The following is a 16,697-nucleotide window of genomic DNA, read 5'->3' as shown; positions in this document are numbered from 1 at the left end:
AGGGATTTGTAGAAATACTGAGCTTTAGAGTTTCTGATGCAGTGTTGCTGTAGTTTCTGCCTCAGCGCTTTACCTTCTAGGTGCATGTCTCAGCTGCTGACAGCAACTCTTCATGCTTTGTGTGGATTGTTCCCTGATGGGACAGATAGCCAGGACAGCATGCCTTGGCAGATTAGCCCCCTGGTCCTAGGTTTTCTCATAACATCATCACTTAGGACCATGCGAACCTTTGTGTTTGGAAACACTGCTGATGGTGACAGATTTGTCTGTGAAAACATCTGTGGACAGAAGGACCCACTGGGTGACCAAATGCACTTTGTATATTGCACACATGGAAGCATTGTTCAGGCACTAGCAGTTGCAGCTATTTGTGGAGCCTGTCACCACTTGCCCCAGGGCATTGTTTAGACAGGATTGTTCTGTGGTGAGTTCTTCCTGTGTGAAGGGCACATTTCTGTGTTGGTTTCTAAAACTATGCATTATTGCTTTTTTTTTTTTTTTGAGGGAGTGGTTGCTGGTGATCAAAGCTAGGACCTCACATATTCTTCTTTGCATCTCCAAAAGCTTTCTATCTTTCCATTTTGAAGTTGTCTAATTTATCTGGTCTAGAAAGCAGGCGCTCAGACATTCTTAACACATCTCCACAGTAGCTTGATGAGATGATAGTAGAATGGCCACACTCTTGCCCTTTGGAGTCAGACTTGGTCCACACTTAAAAGCTGTGTGGCTTGATTTCTCTGAGCTTTGATGATCCCATCCACAAAATGGGGGCAGTAATATTTATGGCCCAGGGTCACTCTGAATAACAAACACCAGATTATTGAATTCATTATTGATGTTATTATGGCTATTGGTGATACTTTTTGTCTCCTAGTTTTACTGTTGTCGACCTATCTCACTGTTGTTGAGTTTGCCTATCTTGCTATTTTGTGTTATGGCTGATGGAGTGACATCAGTTGGACATTCATCCATTTTTTAACAAGTATCAATTAAGTATCCTACTGTATGCCAGGTGCTTTCATATATTGGTGTTATTATTTAATCCTCATAACAACATGCTATCCTCACTTTACAGGTGAAGAAACCGAAACTATGAGTGTCTGTTGCTCATGTACAATGGCAGCTCAAAGACTGGAGTTTAGACTTGCTGATCCTAAGCCCTTTTCTTTAAATCACAGCTATTCCAGAATTCTGTTCTGTCCATTTGCTTTCTTTCTGAATCTCCTTCAGAATATTTATTCTACTTGGCACTGTTACTTTGGTGAGCTTTCATGTTTGTTCCCTAGCCTCATCTTTCTCTGAGCACTAGTTTGACATTTTAGTTCCCTAGTGAGTCTGTACTTACTCTCTGCTCTTCTGTAGCCTCAACTCTAGGAGCTATTATAGTGCTTAGAATGTAATAGTTTAACAAATACTTAGTGGATGATGAGATGTAAATCTGAACCCAGCTTAGTACATTCTATATCCTGGACCACCTATCATTAGGCTCATGTTTACAGTCATTTTTACATCATTCCCTTTTAAGAGCATTCCCATTTTTACATCATTCCCTTTTAATAAAGACGGCGGTTCTGTTCTTACTAAATGTACTGGGTTGCACACTAAGCTTAGTCAAGTAGGGATGGAAATGGGAAGTTTGGCTATCGGAATAAAAGATTGGTGGGTAGGGGGAAGAGTGTGAATAGACTGTAGAAAATCTATATAAAGATAGAAATTACATTCAACATTATGAAATCTGTTGATGGTATTGGAATTTATTGTATTTTGATGAGTTTGTTGTCTCTGGAATTGTTCAAGTAGAAACAGACCCTCAGGGTTAATTTAAAGGGATTCCTTCATCAGACCAGATGGCTCCCATGGAGCCTTTCAAGTCCAAGTTTCTCAGCTCATTCACTTTCCGGATACCTTCAGACTGTATTTGTTTATTTTCTATGTCCTAGTATTTATTCCTCCTGCTGAGCACTAGCTTAGCTTTTCACTGCCATTAGTTTGGAGTATGCTCTGTTTACTTTCTACTTGGCTACATGTCTTCCTAGTCCCTTTGCCACTTTATCTGGTATGTTGGTATCCAACTATTTTAGCACCTTTATTGGGATATAATTTACATACTATGAAGTTCACATGATTTTTAGTATACCTACAGAGTTCACCAAACTTGATCATAATCTAATTTTAGAGCATTTTCATCACCCCCAAAAGAAACTTCATATCCATTACCAGCCAGTCACTGTCTAATCCTCCTAACCAACAACCCCAGGCAACCATTGTCAATTAAATTTTACATAAAACAGAGCTTACCTTATGTTGTTCTTAGAAGACCTTCAGTATTTTCCTTATCTATGATTAAGAAAACATGTCTTACCCAGAATTCAGTGCTTTCAGCTTGCATTTCCGACTTTATTTACATACTTCCCATCTCATTAACTCTTCTTAGTAGGTTGATCCGTTCCTTCAGTGTGCATTATATCTTCCCTTTGGCTTCCATTTCTCTATCTAAAGCTATTTAGAATATGGGGCCTAACTTGAGTCCTACCCTATCTATATAAGTCCTTTCTGAGTAATTTGCCTATTGATTTCTTTGAATGTGAACTTCCACAGCACCTAGTGGCGTTCAATTGTAAACTGCCATGAGGGGCCCTATTTCTTTGTTTGGTTCGGCTTTGTGTGTGTGTGTGTGTGTGTGTGTATGTGTGTGTATGTGTGTGTGTGGTGATTGTCTACAGTGATTATAAGTTTCTTGAGGGCAAGGACCATGTATGTTTTTTCTTTATGTCCTCTGTAGCTTAGCTGAACATGATCTCACTCTCTGCAGTCCCCTGATTACATACTTTTATGGTGTCCCACTGTGAAAGAAACAAATTCTGAGATGTGCCATGATGTAGCACGGTGATTGCTTCCTCAAGTCCCTCATGGCTTGACTAGGAATGGAAGATGGCATTTTTAGTTTGAAGCCATTGTAAGAAAAGTAAATTTTTGTTGTTGTTGTTGTTGATTTCTATTACACTATTTCTTGTCAATGAATGGTAATTGCATGAGGAAAGTCTGGTTTGATCACAAGTATTTATTAATAAAAGATCTGTTAAAATTAAGTTTTAATTTGTTGTGAAACATGGAACCAGGACTGCTAAAAGCAGTTCAGTTTAAGGAAATATTCAAGGTGGACTCTCTATGTGGATAATAATTTTGTCAATTTATAATTTATTTTTCCTCCAATGAAAGATTAAAGTGCAAAACTGAAGTTTTTTTCCTCTTTGTGCTACTAGGGAATGAACCCAAGGCCTCATATATGCTAGTCAAGCATTCTATCATTGAGCTATCCTCCTAGTCCATAAAATAGAAGAATATTTTTATAGTACAGCTTTTCAACAAGTAGAAATTAGAATCCATTCATGTAACATTTATTGAGCATGGAATAATACTTGGTAATATTTATTAAGGGCTTATGGTTTTCCATGCACAATTCTGAGTTCTATAAGATCTTATATACATTAATACACTAAATATATTGTCTTATTAGTTTTTGAAACAGTACTGTGAGAAGTGGACACTGTTTTTATCTCCATTTCTCAAATGAGGAAACTTGAGGGCCACGAACAGCTAAATAAATGTCTTTAGGTCATGTAGCCACTAGGTGTTGTAGCTAGCCAAACCCAGGTTGTATTCAGACCTAGGCAGACTGACTCTAGAGCTGTCTAAGTTCTAAGTTATGTTCCAAGTGTAAGGAGTTATATAGACAGGGATGACATGAATGTCAATACTCTTTAAGGGAGCTCACAGTCTCATGGCAGAGAATGATTTCAAAACCCACACAGCTGAACCACAGTTTCATGAGTGTCCACAGAGGGGTGAATGCTCAGGGTCACAGCCAGGCAAAGAATGCTTGGTTTCTTTTGCCATGGCTGCTAGAGGAGACCGTGAAGCCCTTTAAGGTCAGGATATGTCTTCTTTATATTCCCAGCACCTAGCAAAGTACTTGGCATGTGGAAGGTGATTAATAGAAGATCAACAAATTGGTCATCTATTTTGTGCTGTTTACTATGGTGATTACGAGCCACAGATGGCCACAGAGCCCTTGAAAATGTGTCTACTGAGAATTCAGATGTGTTGTGAGTGTAAAGTGTCAGATTTTGAGTCTTATTTAAAAAAGGATGTAAAATACTTTTTTATATAATATAAAAAATAAATTAATAAATAAACAATAATAATAATAAATAAATAAATAATATCAATAAATGATATTCTTTACTGGATATGTCGGGTTAAAGTATATGATTAAAATTAACTTGCCTGTTTCTTTTTACTTTTTAAAATTTGGACTCTAGAAGATATAAAAGTACATCTGCAGGATGTGACCACTATAAGCTACTGTTATGTAAGAACAAGTTTCATGTGTCTGTTGGACAGTGCTAAACTCATTCACCTCCCTTCAGGAGAAGACCTGACTTGACCAAGCAAGGACATTTTTAAAATTAAGAATTTAGCTGGGTATGATGGTGCATGCCTATAATCCCAGCAGTTTGGGGGAGGCTGAGAATCACAAGTTCAAAGCTAGACTTAGCAACTTAGCGAGGCTGTCTCAAAATAAAAAAAATGGGCTGGAGTTGTGGCTCAGTGGTTAAGTACCCCTGGGTTCAATCCCTGGCATCATAAACAAATAAATAAATAGGTAGATAGATAGATAGACAGGCAGAAAGAAAGAATTAAGAATTTGTATCTTGGATTCCCTGGCTTCTAGTTCAGTTCTCTTTCTAGGCTTAACTTAAATTAGTACAATATGAATATATAAATCAAGGTAATATTGCATGTCTTTGGTCTTGGCAGTGGTGACATGATATCTCCACATTAGTTACTGTATCATTGAGCTTAATCCTCACTGAAGTTTTCCTTCCTGTTTATATATAAATTTTGAGCACGAGAACGTCTGTATTTTGAGTTCTCAGTTTTTTGAACCTCTCTTCCCACCTTTCCCTGGGTCTTCCTCTTCCCCATCCATACATATATACAGAAGCCTCTATTTCTCTCTTTTAAATTTGTTTCCATTAATATTCTTCAGATTTCCTTAACGCCTTTATTTGTGTTTGAGAGATGAACCCTTTGCCATTATATTGTATGCAGTATATATAACTGGTTATGTTACTCATATGGTACATGCATTATTTATCTTACATGATCCTCTCAAAAACTGTATGAAGTATAGGTCCTGTTATTTTGATTTTATGATTATAGAATCTTAGGGTGGTATGCTCAAGGTCACATAGCCAATGGGCACAAAATTTGTAAGCTGTAACCCTAAGAGAGATGGCAGGAGGCCTGGTGATTTTTCCTGCACATGGACAAGCCATTGTGGAACTCTGGGTCCATGTAACTGAGGATAGCTATATTGGTGTATATGCTAAAAAAGAGATTTAAAAAATTATTTTAAGATGGAGGGGAAAGAGAAAAGAGAGGTGGTGGTGATGGGGAGAATGTCCTCTTTCCTGCTTTGTTTGTCTCCCTCTGACTCTGTCCCCTTTCTGACAGTGGCATTACTCACCTTGCTTCATTTTCTTCACGTAAACTCTGCTCAGCTCAGCTCAGTTCATATCATTCTACCTAAATATGAACAGACGTTCAAAATGTTTGCAGAGTGGTTCTCTTTTGATAGAGGTCTGTCAGTGATTTTAAATTCATCTTAATTTGTTCTCTATGTTATTTGGCTTGTTTTTACAATGAACATCTGCTAAGAAAAATTTTATGAAGACACAGCAAAATTATTTTCATTTAAAAAAAGCAGTATGATCTTTTATTCCAAAAATAAACTTTTTACCTTAAAAATTTAGAATGCCATAACTTGCTTTCTGCCATTTCATTGTTCTTAGATGGTCTCTGTTTCATAGGCCCCAAGTAAATAAATAACTTCACTCCCCTAGGGCAAGTAATGTATGCCATCTTTCTTGCACAGAAGTGAACTTCTAGACCTAGCATTATTATTTCTTTAGACGAAAAGAAAACTAATGGTGTTTAGTTTTCTTTGGCACATTGTTCTTATACAATAGTAGCACATAGTAGTCACATCCTGCAGGTATTTTTAAATACATTGAATCTAAACAGTCTACCTGCTGTGTTTGTGGCGTAATGGGAATAGGAAGGGACCTTGGATCTCATCCAACCCCCATTTGATAAATCTCCTTTCCAAATTGCCTAGCAGGTGGCTGACAAGGGGTGAATTTATTTGCTTTTTCAGAACCTTTGAAAAGTCCATATTTTTCAGTTTGTTTTTCACTGCTCAGTGACTGGTTTGTGTTCTTTTAAGATGCTAGTGATCAAAGAGAAGATGTTTATATTGGAAACCACATGCCTTGCCCCGAAAACCTCAATGGTTACTGCATCCATGGGAAATGTGAATTCATCTATTCTACTCGGAAGGCTTCTTGTAGGTAAGTCAGTGCCTCCAGAGCAGCCGTGGGAAATTTTTTCCATCTGTGGTCACTGTTTTATAGAAGGCAGTGAAATGTGAACTAAATATTACCAAAAAGTAGTGTTTATCTGTAATAGAGCAGTAACAATAACAACAAACCACAGCAGAATAATAAAAAATACCCTGGAAAGAAATATGCAAAAAACAAAAAAACATGGTTTATTTAGGTTCTGAGATTATGGGCTTATCATTTTTAAGATAATGTTACATATTTTTTAATACAAAAAATAAATATGTCATATTCCAGTTCTTTTTTTGTCTTTAGGCAATCTGTCATGGAGTGGTTGAGGGACTGTAGAATATATTAAGAATAGAGAATATGTAACTCAAATAAAATATATGCTAAAATAGATTTCTAAAAATAAGGGAGTGGGAATGAAGAATCAGGTGTGAGTTGAGAGATGGAAATGGAAAGGGTGTAAATCCAACTCCCTGATTCCAGAGAAGTTACGCAACTTGTTCAAGGTTAACAGCAGGTTAGAGCAGGTTAGAAATAGAACTGGGAAAAAGCTAGATCTCAGATTTCCCGATACTCAGCCTAATGATCTTAGTGCCTTTTGCTGCTCTGTGCCTGGCGACTGATGGCATTTCCTGCTGCTGCTGCCAGGAGCTCACCCTCTGTCTCAATGTGGCCTGCGTAGCCAGGCCAGGTTTCTGTAGACATGGGGAGATGGCTCTCATTCTGCTCCCCCTGCCTCTGGGAGCTGCGCCAGGATCTTTTTTTCCTCGCTTAATCAAAACATCAAAACGTGGAGAGAGATTATACTTTGCTTTTGTTCTTTCATCCCAGAAGGCAGCGAGTCTTCCCAAGAAGTAAAAGCAAACTGCTGGACATCACATCTCCTGTGTTCCTTTACTGCTTTAGCTCTCTGCTCCCGATTGTTATTTTCCTCTCTTGCTTAAAAACAACAAAACAAAACAAAGCACTATAAACTGTTAATGGTTTAATAGTTCTTTGTTAAAGCCTTTGGTTCTTTCCTGATTGAAAGTTCTCCTTGTCTTTGAAGAAGCTAGCCTTCCCCTCCTCTTTTTTCTAAACATTAAAAACGTATAGCCATATAAGACAGAACAAGCCAGGTTTTAAACCAGTTCTACAGTGGATTCCTCATACTTGTCTCATGGTGGCATAGATACTTCAAGAAGTTGTTATCCTGATGTCCTTGAGGCATCTTTCTAGATGTCTACATGAAGGAGGAGAGAAAATTACATTCTGATAATGACATGATACCAGGCCACTCTCTAGTATTTTAATGATTGATTGTAAGAGGATTGAATGGTATGCTGATTTAAGACTTTGGAATCAGATATACTGAGTTGGCCAGTTACTGGCTTTATGTTCTTTGGGAGATACTTAAGCTGTCTGTCTTATTTCCTCATTTCTAAAGTCATAATGGTAATAGCATATTGTCTCATACTCTTGTTAAAATTAAACAAGATCATATATATAAAGTGCTTAACACATAGTATCTGGTATATAGGATGTATTTCATAAATAACAAATTGATATTATGAGACTGTAAGCCCATTACCTCAGGGGCTATAGGTTTGGCTATGGTAGATAGTCAGTAAATATTTTTTGAATGACATGTGATGGTTATCAACTTTGCTTCTTCTCTATAGGAATTTCTTAAATGCTAGAGAATCTCTTTCCTAAACACTTATTACTAAAAAGCAGCTGATAATTTTGTTTTGCCTGAGTGTTTACAGTGTATTGATTACTTGGTATTGAATTCTTTCTGGCACTAGGGTGTTAAATTTGAATATAACAAGGTTTTCGGGATTTTTTTTTAATTAAAAAATTTTTTTTAGTTGTAGATGGACACAATACCTTTATTTTATTTATTTTCATATGGTGCTGAGGATTGAATCCACTACTTTACATGTGCTAGGCAAGCACTCTACCACTGAGCCATAACCCCAGCCTGGATCTCAGGATCTTACCTTCCAAGACCATGTAGTCCAGTGGCAGACACTGACAAATAATAAATAACTAAAATATAATTTGGTAAATGCTATCATATATATGAGGTGTTTGGGGACCTCAAAAGACACTTCAGTCTGAAAGGGGGTAGAGTACATTTTTAAAGGAGGGATCAGGTTTCACAGGAATATTTGTGTCATCCCAGGAATGTGGCTTCTATTTATTTGTTTATTTTGGTACCAAGGATCAAACCCAGGGGTACTTAACCACTGAACCACATTCCCAGTCCTTTTTATATTTCATTTAGAGACAGGGTCTTGCTGAGTTGCTTAGGGCCTTGCTAAATTGCTGAGGCTGGCTTTGAACTCGCAGTCTTCCTGCCTCAGCCTCCTGAGCAGCTGGGATTACAGGCATGGCTTTTATTTTAAAGACAGTGAGAAACTATTACTTTACATATCTTTGTTTTGATCATATAGGAAAGGCACTCAAGTATTATCTTGGAAAATGGATTAGAAGCCTGAAAGTTAGCCTGGTGTGGTGGTGCATGCCTATAATCTCAGTTACTCTGGAGACTGAGGCAGGAGGATCACGAGTTTGAGGACAGCCTGGGTAACTTAGTAAGACCCTGTTTCAAAACTCAAAATTAAATAAAATAAAAGGCTGGGGATATAGCTCAGTGATAGAGTGCTTTCCTATTATGCACAAGACTCTGAGTTTAATCCCTAGTAAAAGGAAAGAAAGAAGGAAAGAAGGAGGAATGGAAGGAAGGAAGGAAAACTGAAAGAAGCAACAGCCTGAATTAAGTCATGGGGTTGTATTGGGCCTGAGATTAGTAGATAGGTTGGAGACAGAAAAATGAAGTAGTTGAATCTGCAGATACTGATTAGATATGAGGATGAAAACATGGGGGGCTTGGTGGAGGGTAGGAGGATAAAGAGGTTAGTCTCCTGGGTTTCAGTCTAGAGAAAAACTGAGCAGGACATAGACTGGGAAGAGTGAAGAGGTTTGGAAGAAGAATGTGTTCAGTTTAACATGCTTGGCCTAAGGTGCCTGTGGGATGTCTACTTGTGGATGTCTGGTAGGCTGCTGAATGTATTTTGTTTTAAGAACCCATGATAGATGTGGGTTGAAGATGTATATTTGAGCATGATTTCATCTCTAGCATGTACCCTTTTGTTTCTGCCTGGCAGTATTCCATCCTGATGGCCTCCAGTTTATTGATCCTGTCACCTGTTCTATGTCCTTCACCCATTGGATGGTCCTCATGATCATTCATTGAGTTGATCCCCTGTGTGTGCCTTATCCCTCTTTTGTTCATCGTATTCACTTGACAAAGCTAGTTCTCATTCATTCCGGCTTCCCACCCACTGCATGCTGATACCTGTGCTACTGAAAATTGCTGCTGTTGAAAGGCACACCACCAGGTTAACTTACTCACTGATGGGTGTGCCTGTAAGTCTCCAAGTGGGCCCTTCATGCTTCCAGGCAGTCATTTTGTGACTGCAATCCATTTATTCTGCTCTCCTGGATGGCTGCTTTATACCCTCACATCTCTCCTCAAACTGTACCTCCTTTCTCATCCTTACTTTCAACAAATGATCTTGTCTCCAAGTTCACTCAGAAACCTGAAGCAGTATGAAGAGAGCTTCCACAGGCTATTACTGTCACCTGCCAGCAATTTGTTACCTTTTCTTCCATATCATATATCTTGCTACAAATATTTACAAATAGTTGTGTTTCTTCCATCTTGAAAATAACCATCTCATTTCCATTAGCTACATTCCTTTCTCTTGTAGAAGAACTTGAGAGTTGTCTATAATCTGTCTTCAGTTCCTCACTTCCCATCTCTTCTTGAACTCACCCCAGTAAGCTTTTGTTCCTAGTACTGCCTGGAGACCATTCTCACTGCTAAAATCAGTCACTGATTCTTCATCTTAAATTACTTTTGAAGGGTCAGTAGCATTTGGCACAGCTGATTGATTGCTTCCTCCTATGTGATGCACTCTTTATTTGACTTCTAGGGTTATATTCTTTCTTGGTTTCTGTAGTTTGCTGGACATTTCAGTCTTCTTGGCTGGTTCCTCCTTTGCTTCCTGACTTCCTCAGGTTGTAGTGCTCCAGTGTTCAGTCCTGGTTCTCCCTTAGTGAATCCATCCTGCCACAGGGCTTTAGATGACATATGATGATGGCTTTCGATTTACATAAATCCCAAAGCTCTCTTCTGAGAATTTGAGACTTGGATCCATCTGCCTCCTTTACATTTTCACATGAATGTCTGACACCTCAATCTCAGCAGGACTAAAGCTGATCTCCTGATCTGCTTCCCCTCCTCTAAACCTGTTCTACCTGCAGTCATTGCAGGCAGTCATTCCAGGCAACCTTTTCCATCTCAGTTGATGCCAACTCCATCTCTTTAGTTGCTCAGATAGAACATCTCTGTTACATCTTTGACTTCTCTTTCTCATGTACCCATATCTAATGAGCTGGGAAATCCTGTTTTCTTTTCTTTCTTTTTTTTTTTTAGAGAGAGAGAGAGAATTTTTAATATTTAGTTTTCGGTGGACACAACCTCTTTGTTTGTATGTGGTGCTGAGGATCGAACCCGGGCCGCATGCATGCCAGTCGAGCGTCTTACTGCTTGAGCCTCATCCCCAGCCCCGTCCTGTTTGCTTTTCTGTTTCAGAATATATCCAGAACTTGATTACCTCTCACCATTGTCTACTGCTATTCCCAGTCCAGGCCAAACATTTTCTCCCTCTGGGATTATTTTAGCAGCCTCCTTGAGGTATCCTATAGGCCATATTGAACACAGCAGTCAGAGTGAGCCTTTTAAAATAAGTCAGTTGATGCCATTCCTCTGCTAAGACCCTTCCAGTGCCTCTCCCACCTCACTTAGTGCAGAAGACCCTACACAGTTTGGCTCCTTCACCTCTCTGTCTTGTTCCTCTCTCTCCTGCCACTTCACTCCAGCCACACTTACTGTTCTTGGACACAACATGCATGGATGCTCCCATTTTAGGGAGCTCCCTCTGGTTCTTCCTTTGCCTGGTTGCTCTCCTCCCAATGTTGGTAAAGTCCCTCACTTCCCCCTCACTGTCTTTACTCACATCTCACCTTCTTAATGAATAAAGCCTAACCCCTTATTTAAAATAGCAGTCCTCCCTTTCTGGCCCAAACACAGCACTCAGTTTCTCTCTCTCTCTCTCTCTCACACACACACACAAACACACACACACAAAACCTTTTTAACATAACCTATTAGTTTACTTATTATGTTGATTGACCCACTTCCTCCCACCACAGAGTAAGCAGGACAGCTGTCTTTCTCTCCTTCACTGCTATATCCCATGTACTCACTATAATAGTGCCCAGCACCTAACAGGTACTCAATAAATGTGTCAGATGGGTGTGTGAGTCAGCATGTGGGGCCACTGAATGAGAGTACCTGTGGAGGTTATGTGGAATGCAAGAAGTAGAGGGTAGAGGACTGAACCCCCGATCTGCTCTTAATGACAGAAGAAGAAATAATTACTTAGAACTTAATACTCTAGATATTAGAGAGTGTGGCTGAAAGTCAGTTATGGAAAATAATATCCAGGGAGGATTACTTGAATGATATCCGGCCTAATGATTCTTTTTGATACTGATTTTAATCTTTGGACTGAACTAATCCATCTGAGAGCTGCATATCTAGGACATGGTTATAGCTCTCTGTGGAACTATTTTGATTTTACTGAGCTTTGACTCTTGGCCATTAGCCTACCATGAAGGGCATTATTTTTAAAATCCCAAGACTTCATTATGTTATTGAATTTACTGTAGCTATGTCATTGAGGTTACTGTTCTCTATATTAGAAGGTGCTGTCTTTAAATGAGGACCAAATGAGAGGAAATTCCCTTGAGTTTAATAACGGTTGTAAATGTGCTTATTTGAAATGACTTGTTTGCTTTTATTTTATGGAAATTACTTTTTGTTTCAGTGGCCAACCTCTCTGCCTCCTCCTTCCCTTGATTTTAGAACATTTTCATCACCTCAGAAAGAAATCCCATTTCCTTTAGCTGTTGCTCTCAACTCTTCCTATTTATGCCAGTCCTAGACAGCCCCTGATCTGTTTAATGGATTACTTATTCTGAACATTTCTGTATCATTTCTTTTACTTAGTTGATGGTTTTAAGCTTTATCCATATTGTACTATGTCTGAGCACTTTGTTCCTTTTTATGGCTGAATAATCTGTGGGGAATACCACATTTAAAAAAATCCACTCCCCAGTTGAATGTTTGGGTTGTTTACACATTTTGGCTCTTAGGAATAATGCTGTTGTGAGCAATTGTTTGCAAGTTTTTGTGTGGACATATGTTTTAATTTCACTTGGGTAGATGCCTAGGAGTAGAATTGTCAGGCCAAATAGTAAACTCTGCATTTAACTTCCTAAGTAAGGAAAGCCAGACTTTTTTTTCCCATAATAACTGCACCATTTTATATTCCCTACAGTGTTCTTCCTTACTAACATTTGTGATCATCTGACTTTTAGATTCAGGCCCCATACTATGAGTACAAAAAGATATCTTATTGTGGGTTTGATTTGCATTTCCACAATGACTAATGATGGTGGATATCTTGTGCTTATTGGTCATTTGTATGTCTTCTCTGGAGAAATGTTTGTATAGATCTTTTGCCTATTTCTTTCTTTTTTTTTTTTCAATATTTTTTGGTTGTCAGTGGATCTTGTATTTTATTTATTTATATGCGGTACTGAGGATCTAACCCAGGGCCTCACACATACCAGGCAAGTGCTTTACCCCTGAGCAACAACCGCAGTCCCTTTGCCCATTTTTTAATCGATTAAGTTTTTTGTTTGTTTTTGTTTTTTTGGTCTTCTTATTATTCTTTATATGTTCTGAGGATAAGTCTGTTATCAGATATATAATTTGCAATTTTTTTCTGACTTTGTGGGTTATATTTACATTTTCTTGATAGTTTCCTTAAGCACAGAAGATCTTAATTTTAATTTAGTCCAATTTATCTTTGTTATTGTTGCTGTTGCTTTTGGTGTCACATATGAGAAATTACTGTCCGATCTGAGGTCACAAAGATTTACCCCTATATTTTCTTCTAGACATTTTATAGCTTTAACTCTTAGATTTAGATTTATGGTCCATTTTGACTCAGTTTTTGTGTATGTTGGGAGGAGGAGGCTTTGTTCTTTTCCATGTGAGTATCCAATTGTCCCAGCATCCTTCTTTCCCCATTGCATTGTGTTAGTATTCTTGTCAAAAATCAGTTGGCTATAGATTTGCAGCTTTATTTCTGGGTAGTCAGTTCTACTGTCTCAGCTGTGTGTCTGTCTCACTCCTGTTGTCTGTCTGTCTGCTTGGAAGCTTAGAGCCCAATGTGAATCTTCCTGACAGGTGTCCAGGAACCTCAGGGACTGGGCTGGTAAATTCATATCACCCTGGCTTTCCTTGTTTTCTTTTGTTTCTGGTATTGTAATGTGGGCTTTAGGCTAAGCTGCCTCAAATCCTTTTCTAACAAGGTCTGGGACATCAATAAATACACACACTGTCCTTACACATCACATATTTTATTAATCAGTTCAAACGGAAGCTTGGCTAATTTATACGCTTCACTTCTGTCAACTTACCAATGTGAATTTTCTGTTCAATAACTTAAATATTCCCCCCTTTTAAAGTATCAGCCAATGATGTTGCCTTTGTATTTACTTTTTTTAAAGTTTTTTTAGTTGTCAACGAACCTTTAGATTTATTTATTTATTTATATGTGGTGCTGAGAATCGAACCCAGTGTTCACACATGCTAGGCAAGTACTAAACCACTGAGCCACAACCCCAGCTCCTGTATTTAGTTTTAATTAGAGTTCAGATGATTTCCAAGCCTAGTGCCTACTTGACTGCTTTGCTGTGTTTGTCATTAATAACTTATTTTCATCTCCTTCCTGCATCTTAAATGTTTGTGCTTTGTATACTGAAAAGTCTTGAGGAGTATAATTTGGTATTGTGTTCACAGAACTATAAATGTTTATGACTGTTTATTGAGTAACCCAGCTATCTAACTAAGCCTGTGGAATACCTACATAGAAAGTCACTTTCACAAGGTGCTTACCATACTTATTTTATAATTGCAAAAAGTCCAAAGCTACTGATAAGTCTTAGAATGAGGAGCAGATCAGTTAACTGCGTTGTAGTCACTGAAGGGAGTATTGTAATTTTATTTTGAAATGATGGTAACAAAGACTATACAATATAGCAACTTCAAATTAATCTGATTTAAAATAAATAAAAAAGGCACTATGTAAAATAGGCATGTCAAAAAGACTATAGGAAAATATACAGATGGCTTTTTTTTTTTTCAGGTGATAGGAAAGTGACTTTCTATTCCTGTTTAAATTTTATTATGTCTTTTAATTTAGAAACTTGACAACATAAGGATTTGCAATTCTCATTGGAATTCCTTTTGTTCCCCTTTCAGATGTGAATCTGGTTACACTGGACAGCACTGTGAAAAGACAGACTTTAGTATTCTCTATGTAGTGCCAAGTAGGCAGAAGCTCACTCATGTTCTTATTGCAGCCATTATTGGAGCTGTGCAGATTGCCATCATAGTAGCGATTGTCATGTGCATAACAAGGTAGGTAATGATGTAAGAAATGTCAGCTCTCATCTGCAGGGTGAGCTGTAGGCTGGGGCTGAACCTCAGTGGTAGGCTCTGTTTGGCATGCACAAGGCCCTGGGCTCAGTTTCCAGCACCCAAACAACATCAGACTCCCTAAAATTGGAGGTTGGTGGCTGTTAAGATACAGAAAAACTTTGAAGCAAACCTTCATGATAGATGTTTTAAGTTTGCTTCAGTATATTAGGGAAAAGCCTAGGGGTCCATTCCTTGATATTTCCATGTGGGTTTGCCCTCTCTCTGTCTTGCTTTTTTAATACATGGGTCAGAACTCATTATCAGGGTTATAGGCAGAGAGACTATGAGAACAGTCTGTGAAATAAAGGAATTTAGGGATCTTGGAACTGTGTACTTGAGCAGTGTATTCAGGGACAATAATAATAGTAGTAGAATTTCTAAAATGTTCTGTAGATATACAGAAGAGCCATGCATAAATGTTTTAAGCCCTATGGGCCACAATGTGTTTTATGCCCTGAGAATATGCTTTATCTATAGTACTGTAATAACAAAAGAAGAAATCAGAGGTTAAACATAACTACTTTTCTTATTACATCATTGTCTTAACATTGTTTCATACTCTAGATTACAGTGATAAGTAATAGGCTTTAAATCTGCATCATAAATTAAACCATTTATCATAAATTAAAGGACTTATTTGGAGCACAATTGGCATGAATGAGTGTTTTCCAAACTGAGTATGTCAAACTGAACTAGACCTGAGAAATGTCAGAGAAAATGTCCTTGTACTTCCCAGTCTCCTTTCTTTTTTAATTTTTTTAGTTGTCAGTGAACTTTATTTATTTATATGCAGTGCTTAGAATCGAACCCAGAGCCTCACACATGCTAGGCAAAAACTCTACCACTGAGCCACAACTCCAGCCCCTGTCTTTCTTCTTGCTCACCTCATTCTGTCTCCTTTAAGGCTTGGCACAGATAAACCTCATTTTTATACTTTCCTCCATTTTTTGGAAAGGGGATTGGTGCACATCAAGTACAGATATTGGCAGTCCATATCGGATTTATGGCCCTTCTAACTAAAATCTGAATAGAAGCCAGCCCTTCAGTAGTCTCAGCCATCTGGAGCTAAAATGATAAATCTAGAAATGATTAAAAAATGTTCTCTGAGTAACAGATATTTTTCATAAAATCAGGTACTAAAGTCAATGCACTTCATTCCATAGAACAGACGATCTTCCCTTAGGCAAGACTACTGAGTATAAAATTGGGCAGTAGATCAAAGCGGGGACACAAAGACATACTAATAGTGACAATAGGAAGAAAAGATAGGGAAAAACCACATAAAAGCAGGCTAACTGTGGCCATTTAATATAGGCTCAGAGATTAACTAGTTTGCCTGTAGTCATCCAGTAACTAGTAAATAGAAGTGTCTTGGTTTGGATTCAGTGCTGTCGATTCCCAAATTGTTCATCTTCTGCTGAACCATCAAGAGTAAGGTCCATGGCAGTCATGCTGGGAAATAGATTTGTTAGGCATGCCTATTGCATGAGAGCTGGGTTCAAACTTGATTTTATAATAGTCTAGGGTTTTTCAGCAGAGAAGGGTTTAGTATAAACCATTTTCCAAAGCATTAGTCAAAGGGTCATGTGCAAACTTCATTGGAATAGAGAAGA

General features: G+C 38.1%; 1 protein-coding gene across 1 annotated transcript in view; it reads left to right on the top strand.

Moving 5' to 3' along the window:
• Positions 1–16,697, top strand: part of Tmeff1 (transmembrane protein with EGF like and two follistatin like domains 1) — a 92,338-nt gene that overhangs the window by 72,335 nt on the left and 3,306 nt on the right. Inside the window, exons 8-9 of the mRNA XM_076845750.2 lie at positions 6,293–6,416; positions 14,866–15,024. Of these exons, the coding sequence (XP_076701865.1) occupies positions 6,293–6,416; positions 14,866–15,024 (283 nt within the window). The remainder of the gene's footprint in view (positions 1–6,292; positions 6,417–14,865; positions 15,025–16,697) is intronic.

Source organism: Callospermophilus lateralis, chromosome 2 (genome assembly GCF_048772815.1).
Source record: "Callospermophilus lateralis isolate mCalLat2 chromosome 2, mCalLat2.hap1, whole genome shotgun sequence".
Lineage (NCBI taxonomy): Eukaryota > Metazoa > Chordata > Mammalia > Rodentia > Sciuridae > Callospermophilus > Callospermophilus lateralis.
This window is presented reverse-complemented; position numbering and strand designations above follow the sequence as displayed.